Source organism: Falco biarmicus, chromosome 7 (assembly GCF_023638135.1).
Source record: "Falco biarmicus isolate bFalBia1 chromosome 7, bFalBia1.pri, whole genome shotgun sequence".
In the NCBI taxonomy this organism is placed as follows: domain Eukaryota; kingdom Metazoa; phylum Chordata; class Aves; order Falconiformes; family Falconidae; genus Falco; species Falco biarmicus.
The window spans coordinates 718,278-739,806 of NC_079294.1; the positions used below are offsets into that span (position 1 = coordinate 718,278).

Genomic DNA, 21,529 nt, shown 5'->3' on the forward strand with positions numbered 1-21,529 from the left:
TGAGCCTCCCCTCTGAATATTTTTATAAATTATTAAAGAGCATATGACTGAAACAGTGCAGTAGGTAGGGGAAGGATCTGACTGTGAGCTATCTCTCAGCCACTCCAAGGCTGCACAGCTGTTGCAGGGTAAATAATAACCTGTAAGGTTTTTTTTTTTCCCCCCATGTAATTCATAGCTACTACCCCCTGCCTCTTTGACTGTATCTACTTTCACCCTCAAGGCAAAGTTGAAGTTGCCTCTGTATTCTCAGCACTGTCCTCTGCAGGGACATCTCAGCTAGGGCCTTGCCAGCTGACTTGCCTAGCAGAATTAGTGTGGTCTGGGAGCTCAGAATGACTGATTTGTTCTGTTTCTCAGTTTCCCATCTATAAAATGGGAAAAGAGTCTTTATTTCCTTTGAGATTTATGGATGAGATCAGTGAGATACCTTGCATGCAACTTATTGCTGCCATGGGCAGGTTGCTTCTGGTACCCAGACTAGGTCACTCACAGCTAGCTCGTACATATCTACACTGCCTTACAGGGGGTCGCATAACCGTAACTCTGAATCACTCAATAATACCGCTTTCTGTTTATTGTATTAAAGTGATGGGTGGGAAGTACCTTTAACTTCCAAGCTAATAGTGAGGATAGTAAGTCATGGCAGGACAGTGCCAGCTACAGTTAGGAGAAAAAGGTAGAATTCAGAAGACAAAGTTGTAAATCTTCTTTCTGCAGCAGCTGCACACTAAGAGGTAAAAGTACAGGTTGTTTTGATGATACCGTGAAGAAGTTTGAAAGTTTTTGGTTTGAAATGTTGTTTCAGACCTTCCAGTCTGAAATATTTATCACAGGCCACGTGTGCATTGAAACCAATTAATTCACTACTGCATACCAGGGACTTGGGTTTAGACCAGAGAGAAAGCATTGTGTAGCTACTTAATTTGATTTCTTGCTCTTGCTTTCAGGCCAAGGAGGAGCTAGAGGTTGAGTTCAAATTGGAGGCTGCGTAAGTGATATACAGTTTATTTAAAACATGCAAAAATCATTACATGCTAAAACAAAGAAGTCGTCATGCTTTGTGGGTTTTCTGTAAAACTGCCAGACTTCTGTTACATCATTCCTGCAGTGTCAGACATCTGGCTGATCTCTCCAGCCACCCTGTTCTGTAGTTTAGTTGCTTTCAAAGGCGCACCTCCCAGCATCGTTTCTTCTATCCACAATGTTGGATTTGTTTACCTGGGGACATTTCAGAAGACTTTCTGAGTGTGTGTGCATGCATGTCAATCAGTCTTTCCATGCCTGTTTCAGCTTATGCATTGCACAGACTCCTGATGACGAACCATCCTGGTTAGGTTTCCAGCATATCTCTGACTCCTTCAGTTTTCCCTTGCAGCACTGTTTTGGTCCCAGTCATTTTGATTTCTTTCTGCCCAACACAGTGACAACGTATTGGAAGCTTTATTGTGGGGCTTTCCTCCAGCACGGTCAGCCTGCCATCCTGAATTGGTATTTTTGTCTCTGTGTTGCCACAAGGTAACTAAGGCATGGCAGAAATGAAGCAACTAGCCTAAGGTCAGGCCTCATATTAGTGTGGAGCTGAGGCCAGAATTCACTCCACGCTACCTCCTGACTTGACCTGAATGATCTAGAAAGCTTTTATTCCCCCATGTAATTGGTACCTGCTGCCCTGTGTCCCTTTGATTGTGTTTGCATACCAGCAAATACATAGGACTGGGCTTCCTAATAGAGGTATGCTGGTGTATTAGCATGGTGCCTCTGAAAAAGGTGTAGTTTACATGTTACAGTGAGGAGAAGAATTTAGCTACATAACGCAGATTCCATTTCAGGCGATCATGAGATCGTACTGCAAAAAAGTACCTACGATACACATCCCACAGCTTTAGAGGCAAGTCCCCTCAGAGCAGTGCTCAGTCCAGGCAAGCATGGAAAGGAGCTTGTTACATACCTGCTGGGGTCCCTCTGGCCACCATTCTTCCAAATGGGGAGAAAGGGTAACACCCTGGGCAAGGATGAGTGGGCATTTGTTTGATATAAAAAACCCTGAAGTTTTTAATTTTGTTTCCCAGTTCTGGTCCCCTTGAAGCTATTGCTACCAATGGAGTGCTGGTGGTACGTATCTTTTTCCCCAAGAAATTTTCTCAAAGTGTTTCCTTAATATAAAGGGGAAGTGAGGGTGGGGGTTAGAGAAGCCAGTAGGACAGTTCTTTCTCTTTCTTCTCTCTTTCCTATTTAGATACTTTGAGAATGGGATATTTATTGCACTGTTCATTGGTGATATCCCATTATTTACCATTTGTCCTGTGTTTCAATACACCACACCCACACCCAGAGCTTTCCTCTGGTACCAGTATCCCTTCAAAAAATGTACTGCCATCGAGGTGCAATGGCAAAAAGACTGTGAAGCCACTTGCTGATAGTCTACCCAGCCCTTTCCTCCCCTGGGAGATGAGCCATGCCTGGTGGGTAACCTCAACACTAAGTATTGACCTATCATAATTACTTTATGTGAAGGAAGAGTGAGTACCATAAAACTTAACCCAACATGTTAATAGCAATGTTTCTTCAGAAAACAGTTTCTACTACTTACTCTTCATCTCTCAGCAATGTATCTTTCATTTATGTTTTTCCCAGTTTCATCCTTTGTATCTATGCTACTATTCTGAAAAGACTCGTGGCTGTCTTCCTCGTACTGTGCCCAGTCATAGTCATTGTCAGTGAAGGATGCTTTACAACTCCTCCAAAGCTTTTCTTTTTTCTTAGTTGGTGACTATTGAGCAAAAGCCTAGAAATGCCAGGGAATTGGGCACTTCAAGTAACTAGACATGTCCAAAAGCGGAGTGATTCACAGATCCGTGTACGAGGTTGGGATGTGATGATCTCTCTCACAAATTCTTGTTTTCTGTCTTTTACAGTGTCGTGAACTATGCTGCTTGGAAGTTGAAGTGGCAGAGAAGATGCAGCAAAAATCAAGTGAGGTTATTGCTTGTTATCTATCTACCAATAACTGCATGCTTACTGATGAGAGGGTGCCCCTTTTAATACAATGTATTAGTGGAATACATAGTATTTGCAATATTCAGTGCAATTAATACCAGGTAAACACATTAGGTTGTTACAAACATCAATGACTGCATCTTGCAATCCCTTAGGTATATGTAAATAAGGTCTGTTAGATCTGCATTAAAGCTACACAAAGCTGTGGTCCAACATCTCCAGCTCTGCTAGCTGTACCCCACTTGTAATCAAGACAGCACAATTTTCTGGTAAAATCATTGTGATGTTTCTTGCAACTTTTGCTTTGCTTTTTTAGAGAAAGAGCTTTCCTTCACTGTGAAGGGCTCCTTTGAGGGGACGCAGGATATCACTCTGGGCCCTGATGGAGTGGTCAGCCCGTCAGGCCCCACTAAGTTCCACTATATCAAGTACGCGGAGCCAACGCTGGATGTCATGTTGCCAAAGAAGAGGCATTACCACCCTGTATGTTGGAAGTGGCCTTAATGATGAGCTGATCATGAGTGTCTCTAGACTAGAGAGTGGGAGGAGGGGGAGAGGGCAAACCCATTTACTGTTTTTGTCCTAAAGCATGTTGTTTTCCTAGTGGACCTGTAAGTACAGTACAGAGACGGGCTCCCCAGTTGTGATGCTGAATTCACTGCCTATGGGAAGGAAAATGACCATTGCAGAGGTAAGCATCACTTCTAGCTGTTAGGAATAAAAGGTCACTTAAGTAGAAACTATTCCCCATAATATTGGCCCAGGTGGCTGCGAAGAGGATCAGAAATGTTTTGATTTTATCTCAGAACTTGGAAAAACCAGGAGCTTTGTTTCTTCAGCCGTTTTCTCCACAGAAGCAGGTTGTCCCTCCATTAATCTCCGTTATGTGCCAGTATTGGATACAGAGACGAACAAGGATGTCAGAAAATGTGATGATTCCTTCAGTACCTCTCTCCCTGTTTACCCAAAAACTCACTGACCCCTCCCTTGCTTAGAGTTCAAACTAAAATTGCTCCTTAGACACAAGCTGGGGGAAAAGTCGATAAACCTCCCTTTAGTAAGCCATGTACTTCAAAGGACTGTGTATTAATATATTGAAAATATTAGACATAGCGTATGGATTTAAAAAAAATCAATGAGTCTATTGCTTGAAGTAGATGTATGTGATGTATAATTTTGAATGAAATTAATAGAAGAAAAAGAGCCTTACTATAAAAAAATGTTTCTGCTACAGATTTCCAGATTACTAGCGACAACCTGTCCCAATATTAGTTATGTTGTGAAAGAAGTAGGAGAGATCAGACTTTAGGGCCATTAAAATATCCTGTCTGAACAGGGCACTTTTTGTCAGTTAACAAGAAGGTTGCAATAACAATTTTAAGACAGGATGAAGTCTTGGAAGTCTCTTCACTGTGAGACTGTGGCCAGGATGTCAAATATCTGCTGTGTATTAGAGCATAAAGAACGGGAAATGTACAAGAAATGGCGTTTCAGGATGCTGCAGAAGGCTTGTGAATAATACAGGAAATAGGACCTACTGTATGAGTCTCGGGAACCTCCTCTACCAAGACTTAATGGTTTCTGCAGCCTGGAGTCATTTGGAATCTGTAGGTAGGGATGTTGCACCAAGGATAAGTGAATACTTTTGGAAATATATGCCGAGATTTCAGACATTTAATTTTGTAATCGCCAGACCTTGCTGGGGTCTAAGTCAAGCTATGGCCTCAGGACAGAAAGGGGAAAAAAGAAGAAATTTTGAAATGAAGATAAAAATAATTATAGTATGCATTCTTGTTTTCCAGGAGAAAAGATTTGACTTGAATGTGAGAGCACAAAGCTGGTAAGAGACCTTCTATTCCTAAAGATCTGGGTTATTGATTTTGACATTGTTTTAGCCACATGGAAATGACACAAGCAGGCATTCTCAATCTGAAAACAAGAATGTGCTTTTAATAAAACATAAAATACATGCACAGTATATTATACATAATTAGCCTTAGGAAGATTTGGCTTTAATCAGTAAACATTGATAACCGTGTATTTATTTTAGCATTATCCCTTTCCTTCTGATGACAGAATATTATTTTTGATCAATGCCAGTCCCTGAAATTCACGAAAAGAACAAAGCAGACTAAAAAGAACCCAAACAGAATAGGCAGAAGTAAACAGTACACTTGATCATGAATTGTGAATGTTTTTTTCTTAACTGTCAATATTTGGCAGTGATAAACCTTGTATTCTGTTAAGCCCAGTTATACTCTATATTGAGTAGAAACTAAGGTAGTCAGTGTGGCTGGTGATTTGACATCTATAGATGTGCTCATTAATTCTCATCAGTAAATATGAAGATGTTTCATGGTATCCATAGCCATATGTAACACAGAACTAGGCAAACTGGTCTTTATTGCATGTGTCTGACTAGGAAATAAAAGGGAAAAATAACTTAATTTTGAATTCAAACAGTTTTCTGTCACTCTTTTCAGAAAGGCAAGTGATCAATGACAATGGGAAAACGGGAGTTATTCCAGAACAGGGAAAATACTTCCTGCTTACTTATTTTACTTTTGGTTAACTTCAAAAGCAGTTTGTTTGTACCTTGATTTACAATGGAAACTGGCTTTTGCAGCTCCACCTAACTCAAGTCCCCTTGTGTGTCTTCATTTACAAATACCGTTGTGATCATTTGGCTGATTTTATCCAAATCTGATGGTGGAGAAATCTCATAAATAAATTTCATTACTGCTTTCATTGAAATTATGAACTCGGAGAGAGAAGTTCTGTCACTGAACGAAAAAGCAAAACCCTGCCACTTTACAGTGCCTGGCCAGCCAGGGGGTCCGTGGCTAGCTCTGGCCTGAAGACACCATGCCAGGTCTCTTGCCTGTTGATGTCTTGTAGGCATGGGGCAGGAAGAGACAGGAGGGAGGTTACTGAGTGGAAGAGCACAAATCCCCAGGGTAATAAGCTATAAACGGTTGAGTTTTAAGGAGTGACTTACTAAATTTTGAAATCCATGCAAATGAAATCTTCCTCTGAGGAGTATTGTGCTTTACAATTTTTGAGTCAAGGTCGACATGAAATACAACTGCCAGTGCTATCTTGTGAGACAGCTTGTGCAAGTGCAGACAGGTCAGAGCAACTGGGGTGAAATCTTGCCCTACTAAACTGAGTGACCCACCTCCATCCAGCCTGGGGCTGGGTGTCACTGAGGTCATCCCCCCCGGCAGGCGGGTGGGTGGGTTTCCTCCTCAGTGATGCTCACTGCTAGAAAGGGATGCCTTTCCACGTGAATTGCTTGAAAGAGAGTTTTCCTTCAGGCTGGAAATACCAACATTTGAAAACTGGGTTTTATGTTAGTCTTAGAATGAGAAAATACCTCATGAAATGGGAATCAATATGCTCACTTTTTGCACAGGTTTTCTAAACTTGTAATTATTTTGGGTTTAGAATATTAATTTAAATATTTCATTTTATTTGTAAATTCTGTATGTTGTTTCTTTACCAGTTAGTAATAATGGGGTATAATGCCACTGGTTTAGTTTACTAATTGAAGTAAGTTTTCTTACCTGTAAAAGCAGTTAGACTATTCTCTCTTGCTCATGCCACATTGCATCACCCTGTTTGAAGGGAAGGGTGCTGTATGTTATCTTTGATTGAAGTCCTGAGATTGATATGAGTGTGTTAATATGTAAAATATCTACCTGTTTTTATCTTAGTAATTGTTCATGCCACCAAGACCTGGACATGCGCTTTGGGTTTGACTTATGTTCAGAAGAGATGGCTTTCCTGGGGAAAAGAAAGAGATACGTAGCAAGTGCCCTGAAAAATGTTTTTCACTTACAACGGGATCTGCTGGATTGTGAAGTATGTGTGTGTTGGGGAGTGTGTGTGTGTGTAGGTCTTGTATTTCTAGTGCCTTCATGTACTCCTCTGGATGAGTGGTCAGCAAAAATGGGCCACACATCTGTTGTGCAAGTGCCAGCTTCTTCCTGTGCCTTAAGTACATTCGCTTCTGCTGCAAATGTACTTTACTGCTTGCAGTTTGTTACTGCAAGAAAAACTAGTTGCAGTATTCGCATCCTTCATGACTGTCAATTTGTAATTGGTCAGATTTGAGGTGTGTTCATTCCTACCATCCCATGCTGTAAGTGGCTTGGTTCAGAAATACTGTGTGTATATTAAATACATTACACAACAAAGATTTCTTCCCCTATTCAAATTTTATCATTTTGTGAGAGTTTAGGGTAAACATCTCCGAGTAATTACAATAATCTTCCCTTTCTTGCAGTTTCAAAATTCCTTAAAATAAATATAACTTATTTTAAAGTAACTTCACAATACTGAAGAATAACAGCATTTGATGAGGGTAGCTTAACAACACTGGCTGTGAGCCGAGTGTATTTCTTCATGATGTTGGCATGTGCATTTTCATACAGTAGTAGTAGATATGTGAAATAAGAAAAAAGTGGCAAGGGAGTGGGAAATGTAGAGAAAATACATCTTGCCTCCACAGAAGGGTTTTTTCTTGTTCATCTGTGGCAAGATAGGCAAGAACCCAGGTTTGGTTTCATCTCTGGACCCACGTTTATCCAAGGTGAAGCAGCAGTAGCAGTCATTGCTTGGTTTTGAAGGCTTTCCTTGTGAAAAGGGACCCAGGCTCTGACATCGGAACCTGGGCTGGGTGTGGTGGCCAGAGCCCATTGCGGTCCAGGATGTGATGCTGAGCACCTTTGGTGTGAATGTCCCCTTCTCCTCTGCCCAACAGGTCCCCGTTGTGGCTATCATCACCACTGGTGGAGGACTGAAGTCAATGACAGGACTATATGGCAGCCTCATGGGACTCAAGAAACTAAATCTCCTGGACTGTGTAACATACATCAGCGGGCTGTCTGGCACCACGTGGTAAGCCAGCCCGTGCAGGAGGTGTGACCAGTCTTTTTGAGGGTGATGCCGCCCCAGACAGGAGCTTCTGAAAGCAGACAAGATCTGGAGATTTCCTTCAAATACTGTAGAACAAGCTGTTTCTCAGTAACAGGCCATTAAATATTAGCTCGATCTGATGCAGCATTTTTTTATTAGCAATTCTTCACTGTGTTTTTTCAACTTCATATTTGCAGCAGTTAAATACATGTATGAGAACTACACTTATCAGAATGTTTTCTAAAGAAGTAGTTGCTGCGGATGTAACTATGGATGCCTATAGCATTATGCCTCTTGCTCTCTCTCTCTCTCCACTGATGTCCCAGTTGTTGTTGTTCCCAGTAACTTCTGAGATTGGCTCTGCTTTCTAACTGGTCATGCAGAGAAGACTGCAGGACAGTGCGCACTTACTCCTGCAACCTGTCAGTTTGGGAAAGGACTGGGTTCCCCAGGGCAGCGTTATTCCCTGCTCACAGGACGCACCACTGCCCGACATCTGATGGTCCCATGTGTAGGGATGTTTGATAAAATAGAAGATGGCATTAAAATAAAGCACATGATAACATAAGATTAACACTTAAGTGATACAAAGCCAAGAGACAGCACCTGGTGTGAACTGATTTATATGGTTCTAGAAAACAAGCAAAGAAAATTCATTATTATAATTTTCTACCGAATTTGTGCTTCAGAAATGTACTGATGTTCACACCTGGCAATTTTATCCCTTAAGCTGCTGCCAGTTCTGTTTAGAAAAAAAACCCTGAAGAAATAAAAAGAAATACTTTATCCTTCGGGGCCATCTTTAAAACAGTCATAGAATGTCTGGAGGCACAAAATTCAAGGTTTTGTTTTGTTTTGTTTTTTTCTTCTCCTTTTAACTTTTTCTGTCTGTACTGTGTTTCTCCAGGACCATGGCCAACTTATACAGAGATGCCTATTGGTCACAGAAGGACCTGGACTCGCATATTGGTGAAGCCCAGAAGCAAGCGACCAAATGCAAGATGGGCTGTTTCTCTATGGATCGCATGAAATACTACAACAAGCAGCTTTGTCAGCGGAAAGAAGAGGGATACAGGACATCATTTATAGATCTTTGGGGGCTCATGATTGAGTACTTACTGAATGATGGGGTATGATGCATATTCTATTTCTTAGAGAGCCATGTGTTTTTCTCCCAAGTGAATGGAGAGGAATCAGTTTCAGAGAACATGTGTCAAAACCAAGTGAAGTTCTCCACGTCAACAAACTCTCAGATTTTTTCATTTCCTGTAGTAGTCTGCCTAGGGAGAAATGCATCCTATATGTTCATAAATTAGGTTGTGGATGCAGGCATTTGAACTCTGGCTGGTATTTAAATAAAAATGGAGGCTATCTTGGGCAGTCTGCCTAAGATGCAGATTATGTATGCAGAAAGAGTTTAAGGTGCAAAGCAGAGTAATCTTAGCAGTGTGAAAACTATCTGGAGCTCGTACTAAACAGCTGAAGTGTTTGGTGATTTGCATCCACTGGCAGGTAACTTGATCTGCAGGTACCCTGTAGGAAGTGCATATTTTACTTCTGCTGAGGAGGACTGCTTGGGCAACAGCTAGTTTAAGTGACATTAATTTTTAAAAGCAATAACAAATTTGCTTTTCCATTATTTGAAGTGGTTTCTACCCCTGCAGTTCAGCAGTTCACTCCCTCTTCTCTCTAGGTGGACCACACTTCAAGGATGTGTGCTTTGGCACTTGGGAAGTGGGGAGGGACAAGTGGTTGAGGATTGAACAAAAGTGTCCTCCGGGTGGGGGCAGAAATGATGCAGTCATTCAGCCATTGATTTGATTTTATTTATTTTTATACAAGTACATGTATAGTATTATATACATGTAAACAGAAAATAAATACAGAGAGGAATACTATATATTAAGCAGAAGTATAAACTGAATAGCTGCACCTCCTTTAATTTCAGCTAGATGAGGTCCTCATCGCAGTCTAGGCAAGCATCTTTCACTTTGAGCAGTGCTGGCTATTGCTGTGTAACCATGAACCTCTTCCTAATCTGTCAGAAATAGCTGCTCTTAAATTTGTCAGCAGTTCATGAGATTTTATGTTTTTTATAAACGTCTTCAATGAGAATACGCTTTTCCAGAAAGGAAGCTGGGTGGGATGCAAAGAATTTGCTACCAAATTCCAGTCCCCTTGTAAGGCTGGACTGACAGCTATCATGGACCAAGAAAGGAAATTCAATGCCAACTTGCTCCTTCAACCCCAGGAGAGCAAGGACTGCTCACTACACTCCTCATCCTAAGTGGTACCTTGCCCCTTCTCCCAGTTGCCAGGGCAGTACTTGCTAGTACGTACAGACATATATGCAGAAGTAGTTTTCCCTGTCCTCATCTTTTTGTGAATCCATGCACAAAGTCAGGCTGGACCCTGGGAGACTGGTCTGTTACTGGCAGGTGGGTGCCTGCAGTGGTCTGTGCAGTGGAGCTGTCATGGCACGTCCTGCACACTGCGGGCAGAGCCACGCAGCTCCTTCAGCACTGGGGCAGTTGAATTCACTATGCCTAGTTTCTGTCTCTTCCGACATAACTGTTTGTTCTTCAAAACCAGAAAGACCCCCACAAACTTTCTGAGCAGCAAGAAGCACTGTGTGATGGCCAGAACCCACTGCCCATCTATGTGTCAGTCAGTGTCCGGGACAGCTACAGCACCCATGATTTCAAAGGTAAGAATGATGTTTTTTGGCCCTGTGTGGCTGAAACTGATATCTGAATTCCTGTGATTCATTCTTCTCTGCTTGGTAGCACTTTGAGAAAACAGTCTTGGTGTGTTAATTGCTTTTTGGAGACATAGCCATCACCTCCAGGCCTTACAGTTTTAATACAGGAGCTTTTTGAGATCAGTGTTTCACTGTCTATAGACATACACAGTTGAGATCCTACCAGAAAGGCCGCTTTTTAAATATTATCTGATCCATATAGAATAAGAAGTATTGGAATTGTCCAGGAATTAAATACTGCTTTTTGTCAGTGCCCAGTTGTAGTTTCAATATGAAGAAGGACAATGTACTTATGATAAAGTTTGGGAAAGCATCCAACCTACTCCCAACTGAATCTTTTCTTTTGCTCATTGTTTTGGTTATTTTTTTCCGTGAGGAGAATCAGCTGGAGGAGGAGAAGAGGCAGAGAGGAATCCAGACCAGATTTTTTTATGGTTGAGTTAAAAAAAAAAAAAAAAAAAAAAAAAAAATCACTTCTGAAGGAAAAGGAAATTGTAGACCATGGCCTTTCTGTCCCAGTGTTTGCTCATGCTGCAGTTACATCAAACAACTGCACTTCATTTGGAGAGGATATCTGAGAAAGTCAAGGGCCAGTTCTATCTTAGTACCACATATAAAAAGTAGACTTGGCCCCTTACAAGAAACTCATTTTTGAAGAGCTGAGTACCTGTCTTTGTACATAACCACTTTGTTCAAGGGAAGTTAAATTAACTGTATTGAAAACAGTGGAAGTACTTACACCTAGATGAGGGTATGCAAGGGCAGGACGAAACCTTGTGTGTGCTGGAGAGCCCTGGATGCACACAGGGTGTGTAAGAGCTGGAGCCGTGCCATGCTGGTGGCGTGTGCCTTCTGCCACTGCCAGCACCACCATGAGCAGCGTGACTGCGTAAGCCAGGCTTTGCAAAGGCAGCACAGCAAACAGAAGTCAGGCCAATGTATGCCCTGGCCACCCTCTCTGCACCCGGGTGGGAGCCCTCTAACTGTCCCATCGTGGCTGTCTTGCAGAGTGGGTGGAGTTCACCCCCTACGAGGTGGGACTGCTGAAGTATGGCGTGTTCGTTCGCACAGAGCATTTTGGAAGCGAGTTCTTCATGGGACGCTTGTTAAAAAAACTCCCCGAATCCCGGATCTGCTACCTTCAAGGTGATGTATTACGTTGTCCTGGCACAGAGGCACTTTGCAGGGGTGCAACGCTGTTAACCAGAGGGTGGAAGTTTCTGGTCTAACATATGGAATGCTGCTGTGGTATCGCCTGCCAGGAAGTTTGTGGGGGTAGTTTGTCCAAAAGAATACAGTAAAAAATCCCACACCTTTTTTCAGTTTCTTGTCAATATCTTGGTATGCACAGACTTTTTAACGTTGTGTCTTGTAGATGGCATCGATAAAGCTCCTTAATTCTTTCATTGTAAGGAATAGTTCCCACTTCTTTGGCTATTCTTCTGATTCCCCTCTGAATGCACTCCAACTTAAGAAAATTTTCACACAGTAGGAAACCTGCAGCTGTGCTTCCACTGTGAGGTTTAAGTTCAGGAGAATCCCATCCACTAAAGCTGCAGGCTGCCCAGGATGAGAAGTAAGACCAGAAGCGAAGGGTCTCCGAATCTCTCTGGCCGGTCCCCGACTTGTATGGATGGGCTGTGTAATAACATCCCTTTACCAAGGAGTCAGAATCACTGGCAGGTGAACACAGAGCAGTGCGAGACGGATTTCAGTCATCTCTTCTTGTACTCATGCTGCTTAGAAGCTCCTTGGTTTCAGTAAACATGCTGTGATGTTAAATAGCCTGTAATCCCAAGGAGTAACTTTAAAATACTACCTTTTGGGTAGGCCCTTTTTACCTAGCCCACTACTGGGAAATTTGTTTTCTGTATACTGTGTGTGATGTACTGGTTTCTGTGCCCCACTGAAAATTAAATAGTCCAATTGTGGTAGACTAATTAGAAGACATATTTAAATTTCCAGTGGGAGATGAAATGGTGGCTTTGTGTGTTGTCAACAAAGCCACCAGCGCCCCTGTGCGGAGGCAGAGAGGGACGGTCTTGGATGGAGGAAAAAAGCGTGCGGAGGAGCAGGAGCCCACTGCACCTGCGAGCCTTCAGGCAGTGCGGTGTGGGAGCTGCTCTTCCAAGGCAATGGCTGAGGAGCCAGTTCATCCTGCTGTGAAAGACTTCAGGGTGTGTGAAAGCTGACCGGAGCATATGCAGAAAAAGAGAAGCTGTAGTAAGGAAGACAGGGATGCAAAGGATGTTTTTGTGATGTCTGCATCATCTGAGCTCTTAATTTGTTTGTTCTGCTTTACTTCTCTCCCATTCTTCTCTCTATACTGTGCAGCAGAGCCGTGGGGTAGGTTAGGTGCAGAATCGATGGCAGCATGACCTGAACCAACGCCACAGAAAGTTAAGAAGAATTAAGAGCCCAAAAGTTTGGAAGTATTTGAAGTAGGGCCATTGAGAAATTAATCCTGGAGGTCAAAATGGATGGAAAAAGGCAGTTTCTTGTTAGAATGTGTCCTTGTGTTCACTAATTCCTTTTACAGGTATGTGGAGCAGTATATTTTCTGTGAACCTATTACAAATATGGGGACTCTCCCACAGTTCAGAGGACTTCTGGAAGAGGTGGACACAAGACAGAATAGAAGAAGTTGGTAAGAAATTATTAAACCTTTCATTTCTGGTCACTCGGTCTCCTGGATGCCTTTTTCATCCTGTCAACTACATTGAAACCAACATCATAGGATCATCCTAAGAGATAGTGATTTCCCCTCCCACCGTAAAGACTAAGAGGAAGAGGGTAATCAGGGAAGTGCTGCTGTAATTACTAGACTTAATAAAATCCTACGGATTAAAAGGCTCTGTCCTTAAGAGGAAGTTTTAGTGGGGTCACACCTTTCTCGGGAAGTATTTTGGCATTGCCCATTCTCACTCAGCCATACAGAACCAAGAACCAGTGGCAGAGAATAAAGTTATTTTTACTGCCTGTGCAGAGAATGAACTCAAATATCAATTGGTTAATCAATATTTCCTGGGGTTTTATTTTATTACTCAGTACAGTAATTACTACATTGGATTCATCCTGGCACAAAGATAAATGAGGCTCAGAGGGTATTTTCTGAAGCAATACAGAAACCATGGTTTTATTGCTAGATCATTTAATATGATAGTAACTATAATTACAGGCATCCTGGAAATAAGGAAATACATCTGTGCAATCATGGAAACCACCAAGTCTCTTCTGCTGTGCCATCAGCCACTTGGTGTGGCAAAGCAGGTTGTGATTTCAAGAAACCACACCTTGTCTAGTTTCTGCTTTTCACCCACATATGCTGCCATGTAGCCACCCTGAAAATTACCTGTAGTTTCTCACTATGAATGTATGCCCCAGGTTTTCCTGGGATGCTCTCATTCTACTGATTAAGCATATGCTGGTGTAGCTGTGGGTGATTATAAGGTAGAAGCTGTCATAGTTGCAGTGGACCCCACGGTGCCCTGTTGTTGCCCATCTGAGTGGGAGCATATGCTTTAGCCCCGTTCTCTCTATGCTTGCCTCTGTTTCATGCTCTCTTCCCATGAGGATGTGTAACTGTCTTTCTGACAGGACATTTCTCTGAATTGCTTAGTTCCCTTCAGGTGTCCCTTTCCCAGCACTGAAGACTGCCTCTGACGAACTGTTCACGCCAAAGCTTAAGACCACCAGCAGACCTTTGTCCAGCAGCCACGTTTCTCCTTCAGAATAGTTTTCGTGTGCTTAATGCATCATCCCAGAACAAGCCCTGAGATCTCCTATGCACCAGGACAACCAGAAATGAATGTCAGTTAACAAACAGTTCACCGGTTTTTCTCCCCTCCTCTAGATGAAGACCCGGTCTTGCCTACGAGACCCCATGAGTTGAGGACTCGCATGTATACTCCTCCTGGGCCCCTGTCTAGCGCTCTTCGGGGAGCACTGACTGACCGCTTCTCCGTCGCCCAGCACCACAATTTCCTGAAGGGCTACCAGCTGCATAACAACTACCTGGAGAACGAGCACTTCCATCGATGGAAAGGTAATGGAGACTAATATTTAACAGGCATCGTTTTCAGATGGTTCTGGGGTGAGGAAATTTAGGAAAGAACTCTGTCAGGCTTGGCAGGGGAAAAAAAGAAAAAATTTCCTGAAAGAGCATTTCTTTTCTGAACGGAGAGAAGAGATGAAGAGACTAAGACTTCAGTGTCGCCAGGTATTTAAGACTGTTTTTAAATACAAGCATGTGTTTTGTGCTTTAGCTGAGATCTCTGTAGTCCAGACTGAGAGGGTAGGCTTGCAGCTGACGGAACCGAATTTAAAGTAGCAAAGAGCAGAGCGAACGTGGGAGAAAGCTTAGTTTGGCAAGACTGTTCCTCTAACTTAGGTGCAACTGGGATATCCCCGAAAATATGACCTGTGAGAGAAAGCTGGAAAGGAATGGGGCTTTGTAGCCCAAAGAAGAAGGGTCTGAGGGGGAGGCAGAAATCTGCATGTAAAAGGGCATGGGAATAATTTGTTCTTCAAATCCATGATAGATAAGATGAAACAGTGATTGAAATGAAGAAAGGCAGATTTATGTTAAGTATTAGAAGTAGTTTACGGGCACTAATGAGTATGACAAGTTACTAAACATATTGCCTGGGATCTCAATATAGAAGATTTTTCAGAACAGGTGGAGTTCTGCAGTCCTTCCCACACCTATTCAACAATCCAGTAATGTGGCAATTAAATTAAACCAGGCCTCTGGGACAGTCAGTTCCACCTTGCGTTTCTTTTTCCAGTCAAAATACCTACAGATCATTTCTTATTTTAAGAAATATTTTTCTTTCAGACACTGTGTTAGACTCGCGTCCCAACCAGCTGATGGAAAATCCCGATCACCTGGGCATGATAGATGCTGGGTTTTTCATCAATACCAGCAGTCCACCACTCTTAAGGCCACAGAGGGAAGTGGATGTCATCATATATTTAAGTTACACTACTGGATCACATACCTCGGTGAGAAGAATCTTGTTACCATGTGTTGTCTCTCCTTTTGCTCGTAAATGTCTAGCCTATAGTGCCTAGAACTTCTAGTTATTTCAGCTGTTCAGTTTTTAACTACTGCATTCCCCTGTGTTTTTCACCGTAGTGATTAATGTTATTCCTATTTCTTCCTGCCACTCCTGGAATCTCTCTTGCTGGTTTATGAACATCTTGAGTTATTCAAGAGGACGTCAGCCTGGTCTCTTCCAGAGTCATGGGAAGAGCCTCTTCAGCTTTATGCTGAATCAAGCAGGTTTCCAGACCTGCACAGGAACATGCATAAGGATGAGGAAATGATTTCTCCTGACTTAAGTTCGGATACAAAAGCGGTTAAGTGGATAGTCAGAGGCAGATCATTTCTGGGCTGACAAATAAGATGCTACTAGGACAGTTCAGTGACAAGCATTTTCCTGCAGAAACTCCAGTTTCACAGAGATAAAGTTGATTAGCGGTCTATAAGGCCATGCAGAAAAGAAGTTTGGGTCATTATACCTCAGAAACTGAGGTTAGTTAGAAACTTGCTATGAAGCATCTTGGCCCACTTAAGTGGAATTATTTTTTGTGAATGAGAACAGCTGCGCTACTGATAGTAAGCCATACTACGCATGAGACATACATGTAAAGACATTTCATTTCAGCCTAGATTAATTTTATGAAGAAAGGCTGCTGCAGATTTAAGGTATTTTGTAGAAACTATTTCCTGTTTGGTGGCGTCCACTATTAGATGGTGCATAGTAAATAACACAGTACGTGGTAGGACGTGACAGTGTATTAAACATTTCAGGGAAAAAAAATAGCCTAGTACTTCTAAATTTCTCAGTAAAATATCAGTCTCAATTACCTGTGCCATAATACCCGCACAGGCAGAGACATAATTGCACATCCAAACTTTCTTATTTCCTGTCTTCCATGCATGTAATAAGGTACCTTAAATATTTTCTTGCTCTGGTTTTCTTTTCTAGTTAATTCTGTACAATGTATTAAACAGGCTCTTTCATTTACTGAAATTACATGCTTTACCCTAAACCTCTGCCAACTGCTTCCATTTTTTACAAAGCAGTTTCCTGGATGAATTCTGTAACCCTGAAATAGTGTTTACAGCTTGTGAGTAGCATTTTGATTACTATGTGTGGTAGCTATATGTAGAGTAACCCTTGATAAAAAGGAGCTCACCCTATGGATCTGAGCCGCTAAACCTTAATACTAGGTAACAATTTGGGGGTTTTAAGACAACCAGGTTGAATTCCGATGCTGACCATTTCTGTGATACTCCAGTCTCTAGATAAGGCATACAAATACTACTCAGAGCAGAATATCCCATTCCCCAAAATTTCTTTGACTGATGAAGATAAGAAAAATCTGAAGGAGTGCTACCTCTTCCAAGATTCAGATTTGCCAGGATGTCCAATCGTGATTTTTCTTCCCCTTGTGAATGATACCTTCCGAGAGTACAAAGCACCGGGTAAGTTACAAGTAGTGGCAAAGCACTGAGCAAAAGATACCACTACCTGCTTCCCTGACACAGGTAGAGCCTCTTTCTCTGCTGCTGGCTATCTTTGCTGACTGGGTTCACGGGGAGCACTTTAACTAATTAAACTTGCTTTCCCATTCTGTGCCAAAGCTACTATTTTCATTCATATCATCCTTGCGGCCCTAAGAGGACAGATACAGCCGTCGTCTTCTGGATGGTGCTTACCTTCATCTCTCTCCCATTTGTAACATAAAAGTATTGCTGGCTAATTGTAAAAGTTTTTTCCTGGGAAAAATATAGTGTGCTCAGATTATTTTCCCCTGCATGTATTGTCTGTTTTCCAGGGATAGCATTCTACACTTTAGGAGATGTAGTGTCATGTATGAATGGCAGGGTGGGGGCAAGAAACTGGCTTTCAGGCTGAATGCCTGCAATGTCAAAATCGGTGTGTCTCCATTTGGTACGGCGCTAGCCCAGGGGTCGTTTTGCTCACTGTGCTGTACTGAGGGCCTGTCGTTCTTTTTCTGCCAGGCTTTGTATTCCACTCCTTTGCTGCCAGTGAGACTAGGATGCATTTGCTTTGCTCCTTGGTAGCAGGGAGGTAAAGTCTAAAATTCTGCTTTTGTGGAATTTGGGAGACACAAGAAATGGAAATGTAGAGATGCATCCTGGTGGCAGGCTCCTTGAGGCTGCATTTGGAATTGCAGGAACTTTAGGTTTCCCCGTGTTTCTGTTACTCCTTTCTCAAATTCTATTCTGTTACTAGTGACTCCCCTCCCTCAGCTGGAGTTTGTAGAGGTCCCAGCTGTTCAGGATGAGACCGGCAATGCCTTTTGGAGTGCCTTTTCGGGCTGATATACTTGACTGATCCATGCCTTTAAACGAGGCAGATATTTATGAGTAGGCTGTAGATGACCATTACAATGCCGTCCCTCACTTCTGCCTTCTGCTGTCATTACTTCAGGGACATGACCTCCTCTTGACTAGGCATGGGGATACATGACCTGCATTATTTGTGCATTTAAACCCTATGAATTTTCTTCCAGAGAAAAATCCCCATCTTTGGACTGTGGGGGACAGCTTATCGCTGACTGGGATAAACACCATGTCACAGCAGCAACTTGTCTTTCTCTCCAGGTGTCAAGCGCTGTTGCTCTGAGATGGAGGGAGGACAACTCGATTTGACCAGTCGCTTTTCACCCTACCGCATGTTCTCAGTCAGGTATACTGATGAGAATTACCGTCGGCTGCTGAACCTCAGTGAATACAACATCCTGAACAACTCACAGATGATTATGCAGGCCTTGCAGACAGCGATGCAAAGAAGGCAAAACATGTGCTAATCACCTGCCTGGTTGCCCCTGTCTTCTCAGAGTTTTTTCACACTCTGGGACACAGAAGGGACACAGCTTTTTGAACATGGGCTGTTCTACCCTACTGAAAGAAACTGTCCCTGGTGGCTTAGTGGTTTGTTGCATTTTCTTTTTTTTTTCCATTCCCAAGAAGTGGCTTCTAAAGGCAAAGATGTTGCCTGCGTAATTTTTACATATGCTTTGTTCCCTGAATTAAGGTTGGCTGTAGAACAACTCTTTACCTGGAATCCTTGTTAGATTTTAAAAATTAGTGTTGTTTTAAGCCTAACTTATTATAAAGTATGACATATAGGAAAATAATTTTTTACTACCACAATACTGAAGTAATACAAACCAGCCGACACAGCTACAGGCGTCAGGAAGGGGGGTATAAACTTCTGCTCCCCATGAATCTTCATGGAACACAAGGTGCATCCGCTCCTGGAAAACGAAGAAAACCTGAGACATGATGGAAGCTGGCATTGGATTCCTGGTTTAACTCTGTTTTACAGGTGTCTTGAAGAGCAGTTGCAGAGCCTGGAAATGTAAGAGGGACAAGTGTGTGCACACAGCCAGCCCCCTGAATCACATCCACCCCCTGGGCTCTCTTGGGCTGTGAATGAATCATATGTAGATGGGAAGGAACAACTTAGGAGGAAGTGGTGTAAGATTTTTCACGTAAGAAATTTTGTAAAGCAAAAGGTGTAATTTGGGCACATCAAAATTTCCTGTGAATTTGTGTTAGTTTTGATTGTTTTGTATTGAAACAGTATGTAAAAAAGTCAACATATTTTATTTGAAGCATTCGAAATAAAACATCCTGGAATATTTTTTTTTTCCCAGTTGAGTTACTTCTCATGTTAAACTTCCCTTTCTTAAATTAAAAAGTGCTTGAAACAAAAAATTTTACTTCCACTTTACTCAATGCAATTTGTTTAAATAGTTTAGGAACATAATGCTTATCAACAAAAATGTTTATTTGTTTAGTTCTGCTTGTTCAAACTGTGCAGAGAAGCAGGAGTGAGTTAGTGGTCTGCAGCAACTAAGACCATGTTAAAACAACTGAAACAGACCCTCCATGGGATCTAGCACAAACCCACCAATAGCATTTGTTGTGGGTTTGCATTTTTCAAACCTTCTTCACTTTCTCTGTTATGGAAAGTGTCCATAAATGGACTGTTGAAAGTGCTGAGGGTGAGCTCTAGACACTGTAAACACATAACAACCTTTGCATTCCAGGAGTGAGTCAAATTGAAAAGACACTTTTTTTTATTAGTAAGTTTTGTGTCCTCATGACAACAGGGAGAATTCTGAACAAAGAATCTATTCAGTGAAAAGATCTATCAACTAGTTGTCATAATCTGAAGATAAAATAAACTAGGGAAAATATTTGGCTAAGTTGAAACATTTCATGTTAATGTTTTACAAAATGTCTTTGTTTTGAAATGTAACCTCTATTTAATAGACTGCCTGCCTCGTCAGCCCAGAGAACCTAGCCTGAAAGTAACAGGGTTCACTTACAGTCAAGTAGTGCTTGGCTTGGTGCAGAATGATGCTCTGAGGATTTTCATTTTAGCAAGAAATAATGACAAATTATCTTTACAAATTGGTTCACAGTGACTTGTGCCAACACTTTTGTCATCTACAATATCAAGCCAAACCTTACTTCTTTGTGCAACTGTAGCCTAATGGTGCAAACCTGGAGAGCAGAGCATAAGTATTAACATATGAAACTCTTAAGGTTTTGAATGAATATGTACTTCTGCCGGGTTCTTTTGTTCTGTGATAGTTTCACTAGTTGTGATCAGAAATACGGTGCTACGTGCTCTACATATAATCCTGGGAATTACCTCCATTTGAAATCCCTGGTGTGAAAAAATAAACATTTTTCGACCATAAACTCATGCCATCTCCAGCTCTGAAGAAATGTTACTGACATGCAAATATTTTGTGTATACACCACTGGACAATAAAGGCTTCTTTGCAAAATGAAAATTCTGCCTTGCTTCACATGTTCAGGCATTTCAGTAATATGCTTCAGGTTCACAGTGTGTTCCTTGTTCCAGGAGAACAAAACTGTTTTTCTCTCTGCAAAATGCATACCAAATATTTGCTGTGAGTGTTGTGGGTGAAAGAATGTCTCGGAGACAGATTGCAGGGGTACAAAGTGAGCCATGGTCCCTCCCTCCCCCAAGGGTTGTCTCTAATGTGGATTGCAAAAATTATTTGTGAGAGCGAGAGCTTTTTGGCCACTGGCACTGTGTGTGTGATGGCCTCAGAGCCTCAGTTCTGGTGGACAGTCTGGTTTATAGCTTAGCCCTCCCAAGGACATGTCATAATAAAGCACTACCTTAAACTATGACTGCAAGATGCTGATGTTGCCAAGGGTTTTCTGTGACCTAATGAAGAATGCATTTTGTCAAGCTATGTCATTGCAGCTGACACACAGAGGAAACAGGCCATGTATGTGGACACAACCCTTCACAGTGTTGTGAAATAACATAGCCTATGGCAACAATTTGTTCTACCAAGTTGACCATGATGGCTGTTGGTATTATTTTGGACAGGAATCTGGAAAGGGGAACTGTGCTGGCTGGTAGCAACACTTGACCGGTAAGCTCAAGAACGCTCAGGGAATGGGTAACTTTTTGCTCATAAGCAATGTACCAGGAGAGCAGGGAAGCCAAAGAATTCCCTTCCCCCAGAGATTTTGATCTGTTATGAGCTGCTGAAGATGCAAGAGTTTTTGGCTGCCCTTTTTGGTCCTGTTCCATTGAGCTGGGAGCTGTGCCATGTTTGGCATGGGGCTCAGCTGGGTGCTTATGGGGCAGGTGTGGGTGTCCTGCTGCAGCGGTGGCTCCCCAGGTGTGCTGAGGACAGTGCGGAGGGCGGCATGTGGCTGGTGCAGAGTTTTGCTTCTGGCTTGCTGGGTTCACCGGGTCAGACACAGGCGCTTAAGGGCAGCTAGGTTACAGCCAGAGTCAGTCTGAGCTG

The 21,529-nt window shown here is 42.3% G+C and overlaps 1 protein-coding gene across 1 annotated transcript in view; it reads left to right on the forward strand.

Moving 5' to 3' along the window:
• LOC130152980 (cytosolic phospholipase A2 epsilon-like) overlaps nucleotides 1-19,423 on the forward strand; it is a 33,572-nt gene extending 14,149 nt beyond the window's left edge. The window contains exons 6-21 of the mRNA XM_056347339.1: nucleotides 951-991; nucleotides 2,073-2,115; nucleotides 2,919-2,976; nucleotides 3,317-3,483; nucleotides 3,605-3,691; nucleotides 4,803-4,840; nucleotides 6,717-6,864; nucleotides 7,766-7,902; nucleotides 8,828-9,050; nucleotides 10,513-10,627; nucleotides 11,690-11,827; nucleotides 13,221-13,328; nucleotides 14,535-14,726; nucleotides 15,519-15,685; nucleotides 16,988-17,174; nucleotides 18,321-19,423. Of these exons, the coding sequence (XP_056203314.1) occupies nucleotides 951-991; nucleotides 2,073-2,115; nucleotides 2,919-2,976; nucleotides 3,317-3,483; nucleotides 3,605-3,691; nucleotides 4,803-4,840; nucleotides 6,717-6,864; nucleotides 7,766-7,902; nucleotides 8,828-9,050; nucleotides 10,513-10,627; nucleotides 11,690-11,827; nucleotides 13,221-13,328; nucleotides 14,535-14,726; nucleotides 15,519-15,685; nucleotides 16,988-17,174; nucleotides 18,321-18,526 (2,055 nt within the window). The 3' untranslated portion in view covers nucleotides 18,527-19,423. The remainder of the gene's footprint in view (nucleotides 1-950; nucleotides 992-2,072; nucleotides 2,116-2,918; nucleotides 2,977-3,316; nucleotides 3,484-3,604; nucleotides 3,692-4,802; nucleotides 4,841-6,716; nucleotides 6,865-7,765; nucleotides 7,903-8,827; nucleotides 9,051-10,512; nucleotides 10,628-11,689; nucleotides 11,828-13,220; nucleotides 13,329-14,534; nucleotides 14,727-15,518; nucleotides 15,686-16,987; nucleotides 17,175-18,320) is intronic.
• The last annotated feature ends 2,106 nt before the right edge of the window (nucleotides 19,424-21,529 follow it).